Source organism: Pipra filicauda, unplaced genomic scaffold, assembly GCF_003945595.2.
Source record: "Pipra filicauda isolate LSUMZ 115617 unplaced genomic scaffold, ASM394559v2 scaffold84_size4826128_pilon, whole genome shotgun sequence".
Taxonomy (NCBI): domain Eukaryota; kingdom Metazoa; phylum Chordata; class Aves; order Passeriformes; family Pipridae; genus Pipra; species Pipra filicauda.
The window spans coordinates 4,796,548-4,819,860 of NW_024105031.1; the positions used below are offsets into that span (position 1 = coordinate 4,796,548).

At 46.3% G+C, this 23,313-nt stretch overlaps 1 protein-coding gene across 1 annotated transcript; it reads left to right on the top strand.

Moving 5' to 3' along the window:
* Positions 1 to 13,517: 13,517 nt before the first annotated feature.
* On the top strand, positions 13,518 to 19,943 carry HOXA3 (homeobox A3). The gene is made up of 3 exons (XM_039390629.1): positions 13,518 to 13,581; positions 17,023 to 17,611; positions 19,077 to 19,943. The coding sequence occupies exons 2-3, from the start codon at positions 17,140 to 17,142 to the stop codon at positions 19,844 to 19,846; spliced, it is 1,242 nt and encodes a 413-aa protein (XP_039246563.1). The 5' UTR covers positions 13,518 to 13,581; positions 17,023 to 17,139; the 3' UTR covers positions 19,847 to 19,943.
* Positions 19,944 to 23,313: the final 3,370 nt, after the last annotated feature.

A 23,313-nucleotide genomic window follows, 5' to 3' on the forward strand; every position in this document is an offset into this window, starting at 1 on the left:
AAGAGCTCGTGGAACAGTTGTGTAAGGCATTGACTTGAATAATGCTGTTTCATGGCGTGTTCGTGGATTCTTCTGTGTGTGTATGTGTGAGGGTGCACAGGCACATGTACACACTCACACCAACATGGGAGAGACAACGAACACGTCCATGAGAGGTTAAAGACTTACAAAAAAGTCCTCTTACCCTGTCTAAAGGAAAATGTTTTATGTATCATAACAAAGGTAACTTAACTGGTTTTAAGTGTATCCCCCGCAGTAGCTGTGATCTATTAGTTTTTCTCCACTTTCCCTATTGCATTTATTTAAAGAAATATTGCTATAAAGGCTGTTGCTGTCTTCATATTTGGCACCGTCTAAATAGTTTGGGTCCATGTAAAATTTGTGGATTTTTGGTGTAATGTATAACAGTGCCAAATGCTGGTAATAAAGATTATTCTGTACAAAAGAATTAAACGCTTGAAACAAGAGTCCACTAAGTGCTGTTTCATCCACCTTGTGCTTAACTGGTGTTAGAACCAGGAATAGAAAACAACGGCTTAATGTATTGTTCTAACTTGGATTCACCTATCAATAAGGTAATGGTTATTTTCAATATAGTGAAAAACGTCCTGACTCCTAATTGCCTGGCTGGGAAAAAGTGTGCTATAGGATGGGGAAAGGTCTTGCTTCATTGTATAGGTGAGTGGTGTTCTCTGTAGCGGACTTAAGGCAGAGTGAGTCTGACTCCATCGCTTGCTCTGTGACTGTTTTCAGCTGCGTTACAAGAGAAACCGTGCTTCTTCTGGGAGCCAGTAAGATCCCGTGCCATGATAGCACTTTAAATTTTTAGCCAGTCGTGATTTATTTATTCGTTTTCTCTGATTATGATTTCTCAGCTGGCTAGCACTGTTTAAGGGAAACACATGAACGGTAACCTACAGTTTCTTTTTAAGCTGCCGTTTCTGTTTCCTTTAATTTTGTTTTTAAGGTTATTTTGAAATGTGTTGAGAAAGCCTCGGCAGACATGCGAATTTGGGTACAACTCAGGAGGCTTATGCGACTGAGATTGTCACAACTATTGTGGCAAAATGGGGTTCAAGTGGTTCCAGCTCAGGCTGTGCATTTCGCTGCTTCCAGGCAGCTAAGGAGTGCAGGCAAAGCAGAGCTTCTAAAGGAGAGCCTTGCTCAGGGCTTTCACAACGTAGTGTAGCACCAAGCCAGGTAAGAAAAATCTTGGAAAGGAGCTCAAATGCTCGTAAATCTTCAAGGGAAGGCCTGAAGGCCAACATTTTTTTACTTACCCAAATACATCCGAGAGGGATTTTTGGAATCAGTGTTTCTCTTCACATTGAGTGAGACCGCCAGGACCAGGGGCATCATCACACTCTGGTTGAGGTAGAACCAGGCCCCAAAGGTGCTGCCAGCATCCCTGCCCGGTCATGGAATATGAACCATCCCGGAGAAAAATGTAACATGCCGGTGGCAGAGCACGCTCAGCATCAGGGAGGTGGTGTCTTTAAATACACTACGCAAACACTGCTGTCTCCACACCTGACCAAAGAGCAGGCCTGAAAAGCATGCTTGTACTCACATATTGCTGTTTACTAAATCCTGAATCGCCAGTTATCTCCTTATAAAGGAAGAAAAATACAGCTGTTAAGTGAGGTAACTACTATCCGCAAGTCTGTAACTCTTTGTTTTGTTTATTGCTTGAGAATCCCTTCATATATTTGCAGTCAAAATTAGCACAACCGAGCAAAATTCCAGCTGAAACGTATTAACTGGCGGTGCAGGATTTCTTTAGTGAGCAGCCTATGCGTATAAACCTGGTTTGGTCCCATTGTAAAGAGAAATGAAATCACGCTGCAAATAGCAATTTTAGCGAGAATCATTAATCACCTCCTACAATAAATACTTCTTTGTAATTCAACAGCCGTTCTGAAAGGCATTCTCTTGGAAAAGTCTGTGAAGACGCAAAGGATTTTCCTGGGGAAAAAAAATGGTCATGTGTAAAGACACAGCATCTTGTCTGTCTGCTAAAAAAATGTACTTTCTCTTGCCGGACGTTCAACCGCGGACTGCAAAATACCCCATGGCAGATTATCATCGTTTAAGGTAAATTTTCTTTCCCCCCCTTCCCCCTCTGGCTGCGCTGGGAAGCAGGACGCTGCTCCCGGGCTGGGAGCCCTCTGCTCCTAGTCCGATACCTCCCGTCTTTACAATAACTTTGAAAATTACATCGTCCAGTTTAAATTCTCGCATTGTGCTCCCTTTGCTAAGGCAACCGGGAGTTCACCGAGAGGACAAATTTTCTATCCCATTAATTGTTTTTTTTAGAGGAGCAGACTGACCCTTCAAACCCTTGACCTTTAAAGACAGTATTCTTTTTAATCCGGCACTTGGACCTAAATGTCTCTTTCCCCCCTCCCTCTCTCCTGCTCTCCCGGTGTCTCTCACACACGGATTTATCTGCTCTGGCCACAAAGACAAGCGCGGCCCAAAACGCTGAAAGTGAAGTTTGTCAATATTTCAAAGAAAGACCGAATCAGCTCGGAGTCAATTTGCTGGCTGCAGGGAACGCCATGCCGTTAACCTCGGCACCCACCTCCCCTCCACCATCAAGAAAAATACTCCTCTTCCAAGATCTGCCTCCTCGTTTTTCCTACGAGCTTTGCTATACCTGGTGTTTCATTACACGAGGAGCTGAGCTGTGACAAGCGCCTTGTGGTATTTAATAACCAGAGCCATCCTGCCTTGTGAGATTACGCAATGCTGGGAAATTTATTTTTTTTTTTGTTCAGGGTGCTTGCAGTTCCATGGCCTTCTTGCTCAGTGTTTGTAAACGAGGAAGGGGTGGGGGGAGCCCTCACACAGGTGGAGATCTTGACAGGCTTGCCATGAAACTTTGGCTCCCCCCAGTCCTCCCGTGCTGCCCTATTCGGGCAGTCCCGAGCCCGCCTGCCGTTCCCGCACCTCCGCCAGAGCCGGCCGGGCGGCGCGGCCCCGGGGCGCCCGCACGTCACGTCCCCGAGGAGGCGGAGGCTCCTGCCATGTCCTCAGCCTCACGGCAAGGCCAGGCTGCGGCGGGTGGGATCCCGCGGGGTCGCCCCAGGGCTGTCCCCTTGAGCGCGGTGTTGCGCGGGCGCCCAAGCCCGGCCCACGGGGGTCCCAGTGGGGCCGGGGCTCCCCGCGTGGGCAGGGAAAGCTCCACGGCCTCCTCCCTCCGGCCCGGGGCAGCCCTCCTGGCTCCGCCCGGGCCCGCGGACAGGCAGCACTGACCCATGGAAGGCGGCCCGGGGGATGCCGTCCTGGTGCTCAGAGCCCCCTCCCCGCTGCAGACAATGAGGATCTGGGTTCAACTGACTCGTTTGGAGGTGTGTGTGGGCGTAAAGCTGACCCATCTCTCTGTGCAGGACGGGACAAACCCATGTTATTAATGCCCTAGCACTCTCCCTAGAAACTGAGGCGATGTCAAAGCAAGGAGAGATTAGGGGACCCAAGTACGAGCATCCCTGCACTCGCAGATAAAGGTGTTGCGTCTGTTCTGGGGGAGATATTGAAATTTTTATCTTTATGGTCACGTGACTCATTAAATAATTAATGCAGATAGTCAGGAATGGATCTGTGGCCGTCAGTCCTCACTAGGAGTGATTCTCTCAGAAGTGAAACTCAACTCCTTATTACTGGAGTTTGTTTTTCTTTCTTTTTTTTTTTTTTTCTTAAAAAAAATACCCACCTGATTTATCTTGAAAGATTCTAAACTTCTTAAGCAAGCAGTAGGGTCTGTGGTGGTAAGTAGGTAGTGTGTATTTCTAGCTTGATGAATTTAATTGTTTGTGCTTGCTTTGTGTGCTGAGCATTTGCTTAACAAGTTTAATATTTAGAAATGTTAAATCTTTGTTTCAGCTGCCTTGTGGTCACATTACGGCTTTTGGTGATTAAGTGTTACCGAAGCAAACACATTTGATAATGTTCTAATTCACACTGTGGAAGGCTGGGTGCCACGGTGCAGGAGGACCTGCTTTGTTCAATTTTCCTGGCGTTAATAAATCACCGGCTCTTAATACAGGGCCAAAAAAGCAATGGAAAGGCAGTGAGCATTGTAAAGGAAAAGTCATGGGCGAATTTCTCTATGACTCATTAGTCTGAACGATTTATCTACGAACTTAGAGTGCCGCAATGAATATTAGAGTTTGGGATAACAACAAATTTTAAAAAAAAAGTTAGAGCTTTTTAAAAGTGCTTTACTGCTACTTAGCAACTCTTTCAAGAACCAGCATAGTTTAAAGGACCGTGGCAGTGTAAAATATGGTAGCGTGACCTAATAGCTCTAAAATAAATAACAGAAAGTCGCTGGCACCATTTTCAGATACACGCTCCATATTTAATACGAGTGGGACAACCGAGTCACGACATGCTTGATCGATGATTATTGCTGTTTGTAACATGACTATTGATTAGGGATCAAAACGGCTAAGGTATGTTTTTGAGCCTAAAATGCCAGGGGGTTCCCCCTGCGCTGAAGGCGAGTGGAGAGAAAGGTAGAGCTAAGGATAACCCCAGGAAGCAGCACCGGGGCTCTGCCATTGCAGATTGAACTTTCCATTTTCTTTTGTGTTTGCCAGTAGATTTTAACAGTCAGCGCTCTCAAATTTATGACACAGCAATAAACAGTTTAGTAGACTATTACTGCATGATTTTATGTAGACTGGAGTTCAACACCAAATTTAAAATTATTAGCGTAATTATTGAACTACTAAATTACCAAAGCAAAGTCTCCGCTCGAAAAGTTATCCCAAGATAGACCTAATATTTCCAAGGCTCAGATAACACCCTTTCACAAGAACTGTGTTATTTAATTATTAGCATTTGCATTTACTGACGATTTTAAGATGCATTAGATGGGTTTTATTAGCAAGACTGAATACGGGGGTACATTGTTATATCTGACAAATTCATATATAAAAGTGATTCAGTAAGTGACATGCAAATAATCTGGCTGTTGTCTTATTGGACTGTGCGGTATTGTTTATTTTAGGGGAAAGAAACGGCCCAATTTTCCCCCCCTCCGTCAATGGCTTTCAGTGTTTTGGTTTTTGGTTTCTGGTTTGTTTTGGGTTTTTTTCCCCTTAAAAAAAAGCAAAAAAAAAAAAAATCATTTGGGCCCGATTCCGCTACAGTGAGGTCAACTGTTAGTCTCTTATTGCGCTAGTGGTGGCAGGATTGGGCCCCGAATAACCGTTTGAATAAAAGCCCAACCACAATACTCCCTGCATTTAAACTGGAACACTTTCCGCGTTTTATTCAGCAGAGATGAACACCACGACTTGTGTTTAATGTCTGTTCTTGATTAAATGATCCTAAACAAAGGTTTCCCAGAGGAAAATAAAGCAGACATTCATGTAACAAGAATTTGGAATGACAGTATTTCCAAACACTTGGAGACAGAAGGCATAGTTGTCTACGAGGAAAAAAATTTAAAAAAAAAAATCACACAAAAAAAAACAAAACAAAAAAAAACCCCACCAACAAAAAAATCAACCGCACGCTTTTATTTCTCAGCTCCCTGTGCTCTTCATCCGGGTGGCAACCCACACTCCGCGAGGGAGCCCGAGCCCGCTCCATCCCTGCCCACCCCTCTCCGGGGCTCTCCCAGCGCACCCGACAAACCATGTATTGCCAATGAAGGCGCAAAATACCTCCCCCTGCACTCCCCGGTAAGGCATTGTTTGTTGCTTGTTTACAGGGAGCCCCGAAAAGAAACCGCTCGGCCGGGGCGGTGGAAGAAGCTGGGAGCGCCTCAGCCCAACCTTGCGCAGCTGGAGAAGGTAAGAGTCGGTCAGCGGCCGCTGCTTTTGCGCCGGTGGCTGCTGTAAGAAAGCGATTTGCTTGGTATCTGCATGAAGAACAAGCCTGCTGGAATGAGATGTTGTTGTTGTGATAAATATTTAACCTAGCTGGAATTTTTTTCTGCATTGGCTCTATTCATCTTCCGTGGGTGGTGAATGCGCGTGTCTGGGCAGACAAAGAAGTGTACGGGACCTGAGTGATCGCCATCCTTATAAAGGCATTGGGAACAGGAAGGATGCAAAGTCATCTGAAGAGCGAAGGAGTTAGAGAATTTCTTTGTCCATTCTTAGCTCCTTCCCAAATCAAAGGCGCAAGGCAAGGGAGAGAGGGTTGGAGCCGGTTCGGTGTTGAATGGCTGCTTATCGCGGCTTGTCTGTTCGCCTCCTCCTCGAGGAGTTCCGCAGCCAGTTCTGCAAACGTGGAGTGCATGTGGGGATGTTAGAAAACCTGATTTTTGCCTGCGTGCGTACACCAGAATGGTTCGCGAGTAAATTTCGGGTATTTGTCTGGCCCGGCCTGCTTTGCACTGAACGGTCAGTGTCTGGTGGTTCGGAGTTGTTGGAGTCTTTTATGTGCTTGGTCCTTTGGCAGGAGAAATGAAATGCTTTCCATAGTGACAATTTTTTCATGCCAGCCGCCGAGAGGGGAGGATTACATAGAATTAGCTCAAAATCCTGCTAGATTTACCTGCTTATTTTTGGACGTTGATGTACAATTAGTGTACTTTACTACCTTTTAAAAGCGGCCATAAATTACGGAACTACAAGGGCTCTTTGTGTTGGCTTAATGGGCTGCTTAAATCTTAACTACAAAAAGGCACTGCAAATGTCCATTCACGCTTGTGTTCGGAAATTGAAAGCGAAAATACGGTACGAAGGAACCTTCCTCCAGTGGCATGTACCCACAGCATTGCGTGCAGAGATATTTGGGATTCCTCGACGAATCCAACACTGACAGACTGACTCTGCTGACTCTGAGCAGAACTTCTCACACAAGGGCACAGTCGATAGCTCTACTCTTTTTATCTACTTGGAAATTATCAAAGACCAAGTTTATCTCTATCAGACTCACGGATGTAGGTAAACAGCTCTGCATCCCAGCAGATTTCAAATCTTTCAAGGGAGCGAGGAAATAAGCACTTGTATCATACGGTGATTCCCATTTCATCTCCACATGGGAGTGATAGGCACACCTCTAAACAACTGTCATAAGAGTAAACTTGAAACACAGTAAAAATCCTAAATCTAATTATATCGAACACAACTTTAAATAGCATTAATGCCAGGAGTGGCTATTGATGCCAGAGTGGGCACAAAGGGTCTCTCTTAATGAAGGCACGTTATGAACTCAGATCTGTTTGTTGTTACTGAGACTGGAATTTCAGCTCAGCTCGAAGCCATGTGTATAAAGCACAGAGAAATCAGTAGCAGACCTACTGATAAACTCCACATTTTTCTCCTAGAAACAGTGTTTTGGGTCTCCAAATCATCGAGGTAATAAAACACAATGTTGAATGTCCAGGAACAGGAACAAAGCAATAAATAGGGTGGTGAGGGAAACCTAGCGCCTGTAACTCGCAAGATCATTTGAATTTGTTTCTGAAACTTCGTAATCATGCTATCAGAGCAAAGAAAACTTTCTCCAAATTCGGCAGAAGGGAATAATTTTCAGCTGCGATCCAGGACAGTACGAAGTGAGGCAGACTCCCCCCTCTGCCCTCCCAAAGCACACCCTGTGAAAGGTATTCACAAGTCAAGAAGTTACTTTTCTTAAGAATTAATTAGTTTCCCCACTATATACATGAAGTTAATTGTTAAACAGTAGTTTTAGGATTAACCTGACCATTAATACTAATAAAGATGTTCATAGAAACAGGATTTTGAAGCCAATAGTCACAGCTAGCGTTAAGGCATTTAAGCTGACTTATGGTGGTGATTTATTGCTTTTGTAGTTTCTATTTGCTCAGGACTGTAACTTCTAAAGCCATCTTTCCACTTTTGACGCAAAGCAGTCGATAACTTTTTACAACAGCCCCAAGACAGGCTTGCTTTACTTTCTTCAACATCTGCTCCAATCCCCAGTAATTTCAGTTTCATTGTTGCAGAATAACTTCTCTGTATGTTTCTTCTATGGGATGTAAATGCACCATATTTAAAAGAACCGTGAATCCATCTCGAGCAAATATAGGCCTTGGTTTATGTTAAGTATGAGAGCTATGGAGTTACCACGCGTTCTGATAGTCACAGACTCGGGCATGTCGAGTGTACCTAATACTTTCTCTTTTTCAAAGGTCTATAGTTTTTATTCCAGTTCTTAGTGAGGGATAATAGATGTATACGCTGATACTAGCTTAATCACTTCCATATGAAAAATTGCAAATTTTTCTCCTATTGTAATTTCATGCTGACTTTGCTGCAGTAGCCACTACTATACACTGTTACGAATGGGTTTATGTTCCAGTGGCCCACTTTTACAATCCAGGGAAGTGTATATAAGGCTTGGTCATATCTCTAAAAATCACGTTTAAAAAGAAAACTCCTTCCATTCTGTTCAATGATATGCAGGTGAACCGCTTTGAGGGAATATGTAGTTAGCTTCTTTGAACTTATGGGAGATGGTGGAAAGATTTAGGTTAGAGTGTATGCATCATGATGCACAATGCTGGAGTCACAAAACTGGACCAGGAGCACGTTAAAAGAATGAACTGCCTGTTTTGCTTTGATTCCTTCTAGAAAAGTTATGTGAGTGGAGGGTTTCTTTTGTTTGTTTAGCTTATTGTGTCAATAGAACAAGTTAAACAGTCTAACAGGGAAGATGTGATGTGTTCACACACAGGCAAAGCTGCCTGGCTCAGGGGCTGCATACAGCTTCGCTCTTCTCTTTTTTTCTTAATTTTTTTCCCCTTAGGCAAAGAGCTCCCCCTCCTCAATTTTTTTTCATCATTAGCAACCTATAATTTTGTGCATCACTCAAACTAGCTATATAGGAAATGCGTAAGCACAGGTTTAACAGCAAGGTCCCAAAAGATTTTGCAAAATTCAGAGGCACGCCAGTGAAGGAAGGTGTATTCTTCATAGGGTGTTACGAGGACAAAAATCAACTAGCTTCTTAGAAGAGACGGTCTTTTGCCTTTGTCAGGTAATTAAAGGTCTTTTTAGTTTCTACAGGAGCCCTGATGTAGCGAGTGGGAGTTGAGCAAGCCCTGTACAATAGCAGCTGGGGGTGGGGGGAAGGCTGGTAATCGTCCCGTTTAGAAGAGGGCTGGAAATAATAGCATTAAGATTTGGGTTTTCTTCGGGAGTTGCGGAGGATACGCGACGTGGAGCAGAGTGGCGGGCCTGGGGAGCAAATGCCGGTTAATTAGGCTAAGTATCAAAGTGCAGCATAATCCCATATTATAAGAAGAATTCCGCTTACCTTCCAATGGGCTTTGTGTAAAGAAATATTGGTGTGGGAGGAAAGAGAATCAAACCAATCTCCCCCCCTCCCCCAGTCATCTGCATCTCTTAGATTTTTTTTTCTCCTCCCTTAAAACTCTTCTTTAACATATTGGGTTAAGGCTTTAAAAAGCGAAGGCTCGCTCTAAGAAAGCCAGTTCCTTCAATGATTCCCTATTTCAAATAAAAGGATTTAAGTTGACGTATGACCACGTGAGCACATAATACAGCGCATTATTGTGGCATTTGGAGTGGAGACCCGGTCTGGCTCCGTCTGCGATTACGCTTTTCCAGTTTCTGTTCAGAGCAAGCACTGCTTTCTATTATTCTTTTTTTCTCCTGCCCCCATCACCGTCCCCGCAAGAGCTGGCCATTTCGCTGACAGCTTTCGTTCCTTATGGAAAGGTTATTGTCGAGCCGAGAGGACGAAATGCTTCGTTAGAAAGGATGGATTTTATTTTAAGGTATTTCCGTTGATTGTTCATTTATGTGGTGAGTTATTGCTGTTCGAGGCAAAGGTCAGTAGCAGAGGCTGGAGTGAGTGCGTGTGTGTGCGTGCGGGTGTGTGTGCACCCGGACCCAGGCTGCTTCCCCCTTTGTTTCAATTTGCTGCGGTAAATATTCAACTCTACCCTCGCAGCGAGCAGAGCAGGGAGAGTTTGCTTCTTTATTTATTTTTCTCCATAGAGATCCCACACTGCTGTTGATGGCCAGCTGCCTCTGCTCCAGCCCCTCGATTGCCATCTTATCATTATTTATGACCGGCTAGAGATCGGAAGCCTCCTTTATTGTCATGTTTGAAAATTTCTCCCTTAATTTTATTCTATTATTTTATTTGTGTGTTTTTGTGTTTATTTATTTATGTATTTGGGCAAGTCGGAGAAAACTATGCGGGGGGTGTATGTGATGCTCCTCGGTCGGGGTCGTGCTCGAGTGTGCGGCGGCGGTTGTTGTTTTATGGGTGTTTGTTCGGCCGCTGCCGCTCCGTAAATCGATGACTGTGCGATCGTGCTGCCATTTTATTTATGATGCTTTAGTGGTACTTTGTTTACTGTGAGCGGAGCGCTGCATGGGCGCTCAGCAATATGGCAAAGCTTCTCCTTCCCAAATGAGCCAAGGGGCTCCTCTTTATTTCTCCGCGGTGTGAAGGAACAAGCCAGCCACGGCTTCTAACAATAAATCAGCCTTGGAAATGTGCGAGTTTATTCTGTCTCTCTGAAAGGGGATCTGGAAAGAGAGAATAAAAAGGAGAGGACTGGGAAGTACCTTCTAGGAGAACCTAAATTCATATCCATCCCGTCGTTTACACAAATATAGCTATATCTGTGTATATAAATATGTGAGTATTTGCATATACTTATAAATATGAAGGCGTATATATATATATATATATGAAGAATGCGCTTTAAATGACAAAAAAGAAAGATTATTTGGCTATCCAAGGAGGGCAAAATGCTATATGAAATCATATTTCCCCGGTGTGCCCCGGCTTTGGGAAAGGTTGGAGCACCGGGACTGGCTTTCCTCCACATCTCTCGCCTATTCCTGTTGTACTATCTTGTGTCCAGTTACCCGGTGTTTTTAATTACTCGTCTTCTGAGCGGTCAGAAAGGGAAGGAAAGAAGAAGAAAAGCGAACGATGATAAAATCTCTGCTGAAAACAACAACAAAAAAGGTTATTTCCACTCGGAGCTGCTCGCGGCCGTTCTGCAGAGATCTGTAGGGTGATGTTTGGGTTGGTCTCACGTTTTCCTGTTCTTTAAAGCTGCTCTCAAAGCAGAACTGACCCTAATAAGTTATATTTCCCCTTCTCGCCATACTGAAGCACGTTGTCCTTTCTTAGACCCGGCGTCTCTCTCTCTTCAGCGAGGGGAGGAGAGCTGTTTCACTCCCAGCTGTGTGTCTAAAAGCCAAGGCTGGCTTTACCGTATTTTGAAATGGGCCAAAACGCGCCTCAAAAATAAAGTGCGAGCTTTAATTGTAGCTAAATTACTTGGCAGCGTTTCCTCTGATTTATGGCCCAGTTCGGATGCATATTGACCCAGTTAAAACACTCATAAATAATACAGTCCTTCTCTAGAGCAAAAGAAAGCAAGAAGAGTTCTGGGGGAGAGGGGGATTTCGGCGAGTTGTGTAAATAACTTCAGTCTGTTGAGCAAATAGCGAAGGGTGCGTTACCTCTCTAGTGTTAGAAAATATAAACAACAATTTAGATTGACCACGACTCGCTTCGATTGTCCAGTCCTTCTCTAATTCAGCTGATATCCCCTCCTAAATCTCTAACGACTTGGACAGGCACCAGTTCCAGAACTACCCCCCTTCTCCAGCAAGTCCCTACCTTGCTATTTCATCTCTAAGAGATCCCCCCCAAACCAGCTTTGAACTATGGTGCTACCTGCTTCCGTTTCGGGGCATCCAAGGACAAGGCGCTTTACAAGCATTATTTTATTCGGAAAATAGTAACTCCGGGGAGGGGAGGGGGGAGACAGGAGGGAGTCCCGCAGAGTGGGTCTCTTCGGGGAGAAAAGGCAGCTCATTTCTGACCTAGGAATCAGCCCCAAACGCCGCCCGTCCCTCCCCGAGCTGAGCCCTATCTCTCTCCGCGGAATGAAGCAGAAAGAAAATATTCGGCCTCTGGGAGGGAAAGACAGATAAAAACAGCGGGGATTTGTGCGTTGGAACACTTATTCTACATCATCGGAGACATAAAAAAAAATAATCATCTTCTCATGTTTAAAATTACCTCTTTGGGGAGAGAGGGGGCGTGGGGAAACAGGACTAACAGGAGAATCCTCGCAAAATACTCTTTGCAGGCAGTAAGACGAATGGAGGAAACACTACAATATTCCTATGAACCCTTTCGGTTCTCACGATTAAAGTCTTTGCAAATCTTTTCATTTTTAAAAAGACCTTCCCGCCACTCCCCTTCTCCTCTCTTAAATACAGACACGTAGTCAGAATATCCCGCTGGAGATGGCTCCCAAGTTGAAACGCGCTCCTCAGAAAAGCTCTCGTAGCTTTCGGCGGGGCTCCCCAAACCAGCAGGCTACCCCGTGTCCACAGGTTTCGGCAGTCCCCATCTTTCTCTCCCAGTCCAAATCCTCCTCGCCAGTCCGAGGGGCTCCGTCGGGGCGCAGCGCTGCCTCTCGCTATTTGGCCGGGCAAGTGGGCGAATGGCAGATCAGCAGTTTCAGAAGAAAGTGTGGGGTTGATTATTGACTAAAAAGACTTTTTTTTCTTCCGATGCAACATTCATGGGATTGTTTGAAGCAAAACGCGTACGCGGGATTTTTGCCTCTCCTCTCCTCCTACGCTGGCCGCTTCCCCTTTCATGTGGTGCCTTCTCACTTATGCCATAAGGAGCAAGTGTTTTCTGTTTTAGTGCTCTGTTTACAGCTTTGGTGCACGAAGTCATAAATCTTGCATAGCCATAAATGACAAAAACCATTGGTATGCGTAAGAGGCCACCCCAGCCTTATAGTGCTTTTTATTTCTCGCTTCCCCCTGGCTTTGTTTGTGTTTAAAGATGACGCCGGGCTCCCTCGTGCTTTAAACGGACTGGTTACATTTGTAATGCCTTAATTAACGAAGTAATGTCAAATTTACACCTAGGTTTTATTCGGAGGTTCCGCTTAACGCAGAACGCAGAGCCCCGTTAACGTCTGCCAGACCGGCAGGGTCTGAAACTTTGTTTAAGTTCTCGTTTGCACGGTCGCTGCCGTGTTTCTGTTGCAGGAAACTGGGGGGACTCCACCACCCCCAAAACCCGTGGCGCTGAAGAAAGAGGCGAGGGCCTTCCCCACCTCTGCCGCGGAAAGAAAGCGAAGGCGAGCTGTGAGGCTCCGGGCCCGCATTCACGCGGGGCTGACGCCCACAGGTCCCAACGGGGGGCTGCGGGCACCCCGACCCGTCTGTGCAGCACATGTGTGTGCGTGAGCGCCTCTGTGCCCGTCCCAGGCGCTGGGGATATTTGGGGGGGAGGGACGGGACAGGGGGGTGTCTGTGTGTACATCTGTGTGTGTGTGCGCTCACGCATGCATGAGTTAATAATTAGTAACTCTAATGATTTCCAGCGTGGCTCTGAAAGCATCGCCCAGAGCGGGGATCCTGGTGGGCTTCGGTTGGCTCTCCGGACCCAGCCTCGGCTCTCCGGGCTTTGCTCCCCTCCCCGGGACTCAGCCAGGGCTGTGCGGGGCTCCTGGCCGTGAGGAGCGGCAGAGGGGCTATTCTGCAGCCGCCCCCCAAGCCCACCGATAAGAGGGACAAACTCAAGGCCCCCCAGCAGCACCCCGGAGGCTGGTGAGAGCGACCCTTTGTGAGAGCCGTTTGTCTTCATTAGCATAATTTTCCTGGACTTTGGTGACGCCCGGGTGCGGGGGGGGGCCGCACTCCTTCACTGCCGCGCTCCTCCGCTCCCTCCCCAGCCCCCACCCTGCCCTAGGCTTCCCCAGGCGGCCGCCTTTCTTTCTTCCTTCCTTTTTTTTTTTTTTTTAAATTGTTTTTGTTTTTTGTTTTTTTTTTTTTCCCCTCCACTCCCCCCCTCCCCTCCACCCTTTCTCCTTCCCTCTCTTTCCTCTCCCAGAGCAGCCCTGGGAAACATCCCCGTCCTCCGTGCCCCGCGCAGGGGGAGGCCGGTACGCCGGGGACCGGCTCGGGGTAGGGTGGGCAGCCTCCAGCGCCAGGGGAGCGGGGAAGGCGGGTGTCCGGAGCAACCGTCCCCATCCGTGCGGGGCAGGGCTCGTCCCGGGTGCGGAGTAATTGAGCCGGTGCCCACCCCGCGGCCACAGGGATCAGGCTGAGGCCGACAGCCCCTGCTCCCTGGGTTGTGTCGCCTCCAAAAAAAAAAAAAAAAAAAAAAAAAAGAGAGAGAGAGAGCGAGCATGCTGGCTTCCGCCTCAGTCGTCAGAAGTTAAGGTAAGCAGGCCACAAATACGCTGCTATCAGTCGTGAATGGCGGAGTTTATGTCCCAGTGATTTATGACCGTAGACTTAAATGTCGGTTCAAGAAGAGTTCACAAGCTGGGGCTTCCTTCCAGGCAGTGACTGATACCCTTACACTTCATGTTCAGGCAGCTCTCTCTGCTCTTTTCCTCCCACCCCCCCACCTTCTCTCAACTTCATCTTTATCTTTCAGGAAATCTTTCAGGGGGGCTGCGCGATTTTTCGTCCTAGAGTCAGAGTTCGGGGCTCGGCTGAGAGTTACAGGGCAAAGACCTGGTGTGCTTGGGAGGAGGGGGAAACGAAGGGAAGGAGAGGATAGGAGAGAGCTGAAGTGGGGAGTGGAGGAAAGCAAGCGAATTGCCTTCCCCAAGCAACTTTCATCTGCTGTCTCTGGGCCGTTTGGGTGGGGGGACAGAAGTTGGTAAATGGCAGAGCTGTGTTATTGCACAAACGGAGATGAAGCCGATAAACCGGGCATTGGAAAAATCGGGGGCCCATCTGTGTTTGTGAGACCTGGCCTTTTGTATTCGAGGGGGAGAGAACTCTTCCCCTCCCAGGCACCGGCTGGGGTGGTAAATCCACCCCCACCCTTGCTCCCCTCTCCCGTTAGGACGCTATTATTATCGTGATCGTTGTCGCTCTTAGTCTCGCTATTCCCGCTTTCTCCAGGAATGACCAGGCTCTCCTCAGGTTACCCCCGCTTCTCCATAACTTTGTAGGAAGTGATTAACTTGGCGAAGCCAAACGCGGGATCTGATTTTTTTTTTTTTACTTGCTGGTAGGCGGCCGAAACTTCAATAATATTTTTACTTCCGAGTAAAGTTGTCTATTGTCTGCGGGCCAGCAGCTGCGGGAGCATCCCCACTCCGCACTACCCGTCCTGCCTGCGCCTCAAAACTTCCTAGCGGCCGAGGGAAGGCGAAATATTTGATGTCGCGATCATGAAAGGCGGGTGTCTTTGTAAAATCACCGCTGGCCGATTATTTCCTCCTTCTCCTCTGGTAGTGGTGTCTATATTCTCTCTTTCAAAGGAATTGAGAAAAATCACACCAGGCCTAGATAGCATCGGGAAGGAGAGGCGAGGAACTGGAAATTGTGTGCGCGCCTCAGATCTCCATCGCCTTATTAGCTTAATAGCATCCAAAGAGCTTGATTAGTGCAATAACAGGATAGCCGCTCTGCTGTAGGTGTATTGCCTTCATTTTGTTACGATCTAACAAAAGGAGTACTGTTTTCTAAGAACCTGTATAACTTGAAAGGCATAGAATGAGCTCGTTTGGTGCATATGTTGTGTAAGGCTTTTCGCCCCTAAGCATTTGTCCTCGTTAGATGTTTTTTTGGGGGGGAAATATCCAGCTGCTTAAGTACAGGGAAAGTGGTAAAAGAAAAGAGAGGCTCTTCTGATCTGAAAAGACATGGTTATTTGCCAGCAAGAGGGTAGGGGACGGTGAGGAACACACTTCAATTTCTGAGAACAATGTGAGTGCGTGTGGAAACAGCTCCTAGATCGGAGGTTACGCACAGGTCTTCTCTCATTAATACGGGTGATTCTTTAATTGGTTATTTTCAAGCAGGTGACCAGTAGACTTTAATCTGGGGAGAGAGGGGGGGTTGTGTGGAGGGGGGGGAATCCCAGAAAGAAAGGAGGATGGGGTGACAAAAAAAAAAAAAAAGGGGAGCGGGTGGGGGGGTGGGGGGGTGGCGGGGAAGGGATTCGCCCGGGCAGGAGAAGCATTCTCTGGATTTGTGTCCACCCTCTCCCCAGCCAAGTGACCCTCATACATCAAATTACATAGCAGTTTCCAAGACAGAACCTATTATCGCTAAGTTGGAAGGAAAGTTCAAGCCGTGGTCATGGAGATGAACGCTGGTTTTTCAGGTTCCTGGTGTTTTTTTCCCCCAATCCATCATGTTTTAACAGGTAGGATCTGGCTGATTCCACGAAAAGTTAGTGTCTTGAAAATAACTGCTGGGAAAAAAAAAACAACCACGGGCGAAGCTCCCAACTTGCCCCTGCTGGCCTCGCAGAAGGGGCTTTGTGCGGCGGCGGGTGCAGTTAAGGCTCCAGACCCAGTCACGAGTGGGAGGAGGGCTCGAGCACTCCGGGGCCGAGAGGGAGCTGCTGCGGGCGTCGGTCGGGGCTCGCCCGTGCAGAAACCGCTGCTGCCGGGGTGCATGACCTGACCGTTTCGGGTTGGGGTGCGAGCACGGAGGGGAGAAGGTGCTTTGTTTATTTTCCTATCGAGCGTTTCGTAGACAAGCTAAAATCCATCACTTGGAATAGGAGTGTTTACATATCCCTGCCTAGGGAACCTTTCCACCCCTCTCCTGCCCCCTGCCACACGTAGACAGGAACAATCTCATGTATTTCTTTGAAGTTGTATAGAGAGAACCAGGAGAGAAAGGCTAAAAATAAAACGACATTGGTTACAGGAGAGAGTTTGATCTTAGAGTTGGAATGAAGTAAGAGCCCACCCCCTACCCATTACTGATTCCTCAATCACCCTTATCTCAGCGACCAGTATTAAAACAGTCTCTTGGTGATAAACGATCAAACCCCCTTGCTCTATTTCTTAAGAATAAATAAATAAATAAATAAATAAATAAATAAATAAATAACCCTGGAAAGCCCATATCCCGGTGCAGCAAAGCACATATTTGTAGCTGCCAGTAAATGCTCTGCGCCTGAGGCCAAGTCATGCTGCTAAATATTGCTGACCACTTTTTCTTTTATGGCTTTCATGTCACTTAGCTATTGAAAGTAAGATGGATTTGTACCATTTCTTCACCCTGCTCTGCTCTCCCCACACCCCAGGTCTGCCTGGAGAGGCCATTGGAGGAAGAACGCCACGTGACAGAGGGGTGCCAATGTTATTCTCCAAGGGTGTCAAGACCCTGTCAGTTTGTGAAATAAATATTGGGAAACAACGAAATGCAAAAAGCGACCTACTACGACAGCTCTGCAATCTATGGTGCCTACCCCTACCAAGGAGCAAATGGTTTCACTTATAATGCGAGTCAGCAGCAATATCCTCCATCTTCATCACTTGTGGAAACTGAGTACCACCGCCCTGCGTGCTCCCTCCAGTCCCCTGGCAGCTCTGTGTCCCACCACAAGGCCAATGACATCAGTGAGAGTTGCATGAGGACCCTCCCCAACCAGCCTCTCCAGCCTCCTGGCCTCACTGACCCACAGGCTCCACCGCAGCCACCTCCAGCCCAGCAGGCACAACCTCCACCTCCATCCTCCACCTCACCATCTCAAAATGCCAGCAGCAACCCTGCCCCAGCCAACCCCACCAAGAGCCCAGCTCTTAACTCACCCACCGTGTCCAAACAGATATTCCCGTGGATGAAAGAGTCTCGGCAAAACACAAAGCAAAAAACCAGCAGTTCCAGTTCAGGTATGAAACATGCTCCCCCTCTCCCTGGGTACCCCATGGCTGGCTATGCATCCAGTAGGGAGGAGGGCTGTCTCTACCCATCTTCACTTCAGGGAAGGGAGGGCGGGGGCACTTTTGCTCTCTGAGTTGACTGCCTTAAGCTTTTGGAAAGGGGTTGCTATCAGTCGGCTTATTCACTGAGGGGAGTCAGTGAAGGCAGTGAACAAATCATCCCATGCAAAACTTTTCCAGCCTTGCAGAATAGGTCTGAATTGACTTTGCTTCCTAAGTGGCTGAACCACTTGTGCCCTCCCGCATCCATCGCATTTCCTAGATAATCCCCCCTCCAGTAAATCATGTCAATGTGGAGCAGCCCAGACCTTAAGCCAGAGACTTGTCCCGAGTACTTTGTTGGCATGGTGCTGTTAGATTAATAAGACAGTGACCTATCTCTGCTGAAGTGTAACGGGAATAAAATAGCTCATAATCACATCCAGGCAGGATCAATGCCCTGCATGCAGTCAGAACCTCTTCCTATTTTAATAAGCTGATTGGCAAAGTTACAAGCCTGGTAAACAGAAATCATTCTGGAGTGCCATAAACTTCAGCCCATAAAACATTATTTGAGGGATGGAAGTGTATATCAATGCTTTTATTACTGAAGGAAACCTAAATTGATAACACCAGTGCTAGCTCTAATGCCCAGGAGTTGGGTTTATTCTGACTTCTTCCTCTTTTTCACTGAAGTGTGCCTTGGAAAGAGAGTCCAAAACTTTAGCAATGGTCTTTGCCAGTCTGCTTTTTAAAGTCATGGTGACACTGCTGTTTACAGCCTTCCATATCATGTATTTATTTTATTAAAAAACAGTAAAGTTTCAGTATATCTATATGCCTATCTGCAAGCCTAGCTACTGTAGGATACTTCCCAATCACTACCATATGTTTATGCCATACCCTAGACATGACAGAAACACTATACTGTCAATTCTATGTTTTTATGTTAAAATTTTATACCGTAGATACCCAATTTTCAGGCATTTCTAGCTTATATGTATATATATATTTGAAATGGTATATTAAATGGTTTTCAGAAAAAGAGAGCTTCAGGTCTTTACAACAATGGAGAACAGCTAGTTCTTGAAGACTCTGATCACACTATGCTAACAGAGCCATAGGTTCACCTTCAGGCTTTCTAAACCTCACTGGATTTCCCTAAACCTTTCCTGTTCCTCATGCCAAGTTCAAGATATGTTGCATGTTGTCATTCTTAAAGGAAGCAAGTGTAGTCATATAGTGACACTAAAGAGGTGAAGGAAGTCTTTTGATGCTTGTTGCTTGGCACACTTGAGCTCATGCCATGGGGGAGAACTCGTTGCACACATGGGCATCCATCCTGTGCTTGAGAGCTGGACTCCCCCGGTGCTGGTGGTGTTGGCCATTTTCTCATGTTGCCATGCTGATTGTGTTCTTTGTGTGATTTACATAGGTGAGAGTTGTGCTGGTGATAAAAGCCCTCCGGGGCAAGCCTCCTCTAAGCGAGCCCGTACAGCTTACACAAGTGCCCAGCTGGTAGAACTGGAAAAGGAGTTCCACTTCAATAGGTACCTTTGCAGGCCACGAAGGGTAGAAATGGCTAATTTGCTCAATCTCACGGAAAGACAGATCAAAATCTGGTTTCAAAACCGCAGAATGAAATACAAAAAGGATCAAAAGGGCAAGGGCATGATGACCTCTTCAGGAGGACAGTCCCCAAGCAGAAGCCCTGTCCCTCCAGCTGCTGGGGGATATCTAAACTCTATGCATTCTTTAGTAAACAGCGTCCCCTACGAGCCCCAGTCGCCTCCACCATTTAACAAGCCTCATCAAAACACCTATGGCATCCCTGCATCGTATACCACTCCTCTTAATAATTGCCCACCTCCTCAAAAGAGATACACGGGAACGGCAGCTGTGACACCTGAATACGATACTCATCCTCTTCAAGGCAACGGTTATGGGAATCCACATATACAGGGAAGCCCCGTCTATGTAGGGGGCAACTACGTGGAGACCATGACCAATTCTGGGCCTTCCATCTTTGGTCTAACTCATCTCCCTCATCCTCCCTCTGCCAACATGGACTACAGCGGGGCTGGGCCAATGGGCAACAATCACCACCATGGACCTTGTGATCCACATCCAACATACACAGACCTTACTGCTCACCATCCTTCTCAGGGAAGAATTCAGGAAGCGCCCAAACTCACCCATCTGTAAGAGACAGGAGTCACTAAGTGGAACACCAAGCCCCCAAGTTTTGGAAAGTACTCATCCCTTCCCTTCTCTTTCTCCTCCCCCCATCATGTGCCCTCCCCTCCCCTTCTTGTTTCTTTTGTTCATTTTGGTTTGGTTTGTTTCCTTTCGTAAAAGCGTTTTCTAGTTTATGTGACGTAGCAATATTTGTTGCTTGAATTGCTCTATAGTTTCACTAGTGGATATTTATCTTCTTGAACTGTAGCCTTGTGTCTCACTTTGGGAGTATGCAGAGGCTTTATACTTTACCTTCTACACTTTTATCAAAACAGGGTATATGAACAAATTTTCTATAAAAGGAATTCTTAAATGTGAATTTGTTCGTACATGATTGATCCCACGGGGAAGCAATTTTTTTTATTGCACTTCTTTTAAATAGCAAGAAAGACATCACAAGCGCTTGGACAGGGCCTCCCTGGACAATTATTGATACGTGTAAGTCTTTCAATGTGTGTATGCTGGTGAACATTCAGATTTATTTATATTTTTTTTTGCAAACATTGAATAATCTAAGTGTTTAAAATTTTATTTATCCCCATTTGTTCATATTTATATATATATAAAAAAATCTGTACCCTGAATATTCAGGCGGTATTTACCTGGCCATATGTTAGATGGCATATCGGCACGTGTTGGAAATATCATTTGAAAGGAAACTAGTAGCTCCTTTTATTAAAAATGGTGATAACGATGATGATGATGATGCAATAAAATCTGGGAAAAAAGATCACGGTTTGAATACTTTATGCTTGTAACATCCAGCTAGGTGAAAAGCGTGTGAAGCTGAAAAGGCTAGATTTGTTTTGAAAGTTATACATTCCTTGCTGCTCACGTTCTGGAAAAAAAAAATAAAGTTTTTATTCTGAATAAGAAAGAGTTAAGAACATGTTCTTCACAGCTCAGGGGAAGGGAGAGCCCTTCATGACGTGGGGAGATAGGAAACTCGCCTGTAAACTCACACGAGGATCTCATCGCCCACCCGAAGGGCCCCGCGACGCCTTTACAGCATTTCTTAGGCATGGAGAGAGAGTTTTCTTTTCCTCTCCCTTTCCCCTCTATGTTTCTCTCTCTTTTTTTCTTTCCTTCAGCGGTGCTTCAGGGCCCGTGGCTGCTGCCTCCTCCCGCACCCGCTGCGCGGTGCCCGCCCGGCGCGGAGGGCAGGCGGGTGCGGATCGCCCCCTCCCCGCGGGGTCTGAGGGGGGACCGGCGGCGGAGCAGCGCGAGGAGGCCAGCGGGGGTGTGTGCGTGTATGTGTGTACAAGGGTGTGTGTGAAGCACATGGGAGCAGAGCTCAGGATAAAGCTCTGCGTGGGCGCTGGCGCGGAGGGGTCGCCTTGTCCCTGGGCTGGCCCGCTGTGGAAAGAGGGGAGCCGGGAGCCGGGGCTCCGGAGCCCCGCCAGCACTGGGGAGCAGTGGTGGTAGAGAAGGGTCCGGCCGAACCGCGAATGCGGCTGGGGCGTGGATGCGTGCACTCCGCTACTCCTTCCACCCGCCATCCCCGCCGTCGTTTTTTCCTTTTCCTTTAAGAAGTGGATTTTTCCTTTTACCTTTTTTTTTTTTTTTAAATAATTAGTATTTTTATTATTTTATTTGGAGCTTGTTTCATTCTTGCTGAGCCGTCTTTCCTCCCACCGTAGCCTGAAGCTGTGGGGGAGGGGAGCCTTGTGTTCCCTTTCTTCCCTCGTGGGGGTGTGGATGTGTGTGCGTGTGTGTTTTTATCGCAGGAGGGGGACACGGTACTGTAGAAGGGCGACTGTCCCGGCCCCAAACGGGCACCCGTAGGGGTCTCCGGTCCGAATCAGCTCGAGGTAGAAGGGAGAAACCCACATGCTTGTGTTTAAATCCCATTTTTCTTCCTTTCAGGCGAAATGTCCATAATTTTCAGATTGAAACTTGAAAGATAAATCAAAACGGACCTTAATATACTAGGTAAAATACACCCCTGAATGTTTATAAAGACATATTCCTATGCTATGTAGATAATAATGCACGCTGTTCACCATCTGTATCTCTTAGAGCACAGAAAAAAAATGTCGCCATTTTGGTCTCATACTGAAATATTATTAATCTTTGGGCTTTATCTTGTTCCCAGAACCATCCTTGCCTGATGCTGAAACATTGTCATGCATCCGTGAATCTATACAGAGCTTTTCTGCATAAATAGATAAAGCGTGCTCAGTCAAAGAAAAGAACAGCAAATAGATTTATACCGTGCTGTTTATTGTATATGTAGACATGTAACCGTGGAAAGAATGGCTATGTAGGGTGATATTTTTCATTGAAAACTGATTACTACCCAATACAGACCAAAGACTGATTATTATTTTTGTAGGTGAAGGAAGCATTTTTGCCACATTGCAAGACACTGCTCGTTTCAAAGGAGCGCCCGTATAAAATTCAAGCCGCCCCCCCACCTCTCAGATCAGTTAGGTTAGATACAACAAAAGGTAACGGTACACTCACGATACTTACTGCGTGGTTCCTTAAGCACCACGAGTTACATTAAGGAAAATGCTCAAAAAGAAGGAATTTGGCGTTTTACTCCCCTCCCACTCGAAGAAAGAAAAATACAGGCGATTTTGTCCTCTTCTTTCCATAAACAGTATTAAATCTCTTCTTCGGACCCTGTAGGTTGCACATAAGAATTTGTAATTTCGCTTTTAAGATTCGCCCGATTAAAAGATCCCCCTGGAGGCAGCAGTAATTGATTTCCCCAAGAATTTTGCGTCCTCTCGCCAAAGGTTTTGTTCCAGGTGGTTTTTGTATTAGACTAACCACAAGAAACAAATGTGCAGAATAGAGACACCCACACAGGTTTTACTCACAAAGCCTGGTTAAAGTCCAAACCTCTTTCTTTATTATTTGTCATCCTGCTGTTAATCCCAATATTTTCCAGAGGGGAAAAAAATTAAAGAAAAGAAAAAGAAAAAGCCGACCCCAGCGTAGGCACCAAGAAGCAAAATAAAATTGGACTTTCCCCAGCAGCTCAGTCCTCTGCCAGCATATTTTAAAAGCAGCTTTTTGTCTTGTTTACTTGCGTTTCTTGCTCTGCCTCTTTTCTCGGCCACATTTGATCTTGGAAAGACCAAGAAGCTTTAAATGTGTTCTTAAGGGCCAGTAAGCTGTCAAACCTTTTGGCGGCCAAGATTGATCGCGCACAGACACCACCAGAGCTTTGTTTGGACTAAAAGCAAGAAAATTAAACCCCTTGCATTTTCCAACAGCATCGATATTTGTAAGTCATCCCTTTTGAGGGATTAAATGACAAGTCTCGTTCTATATTTTATTTAAACAAGCAACCACCAAAAAGCCCATTTAAAGCCTCCCGGCCCCTCCCCTCCCCCTCTCTCCAATGCCTTCGGAGATATGCTACATCTTGTGGGTGCATTAACTTAAAACCTATTTTTTAAATGCACTTCGTGCAGACTGGA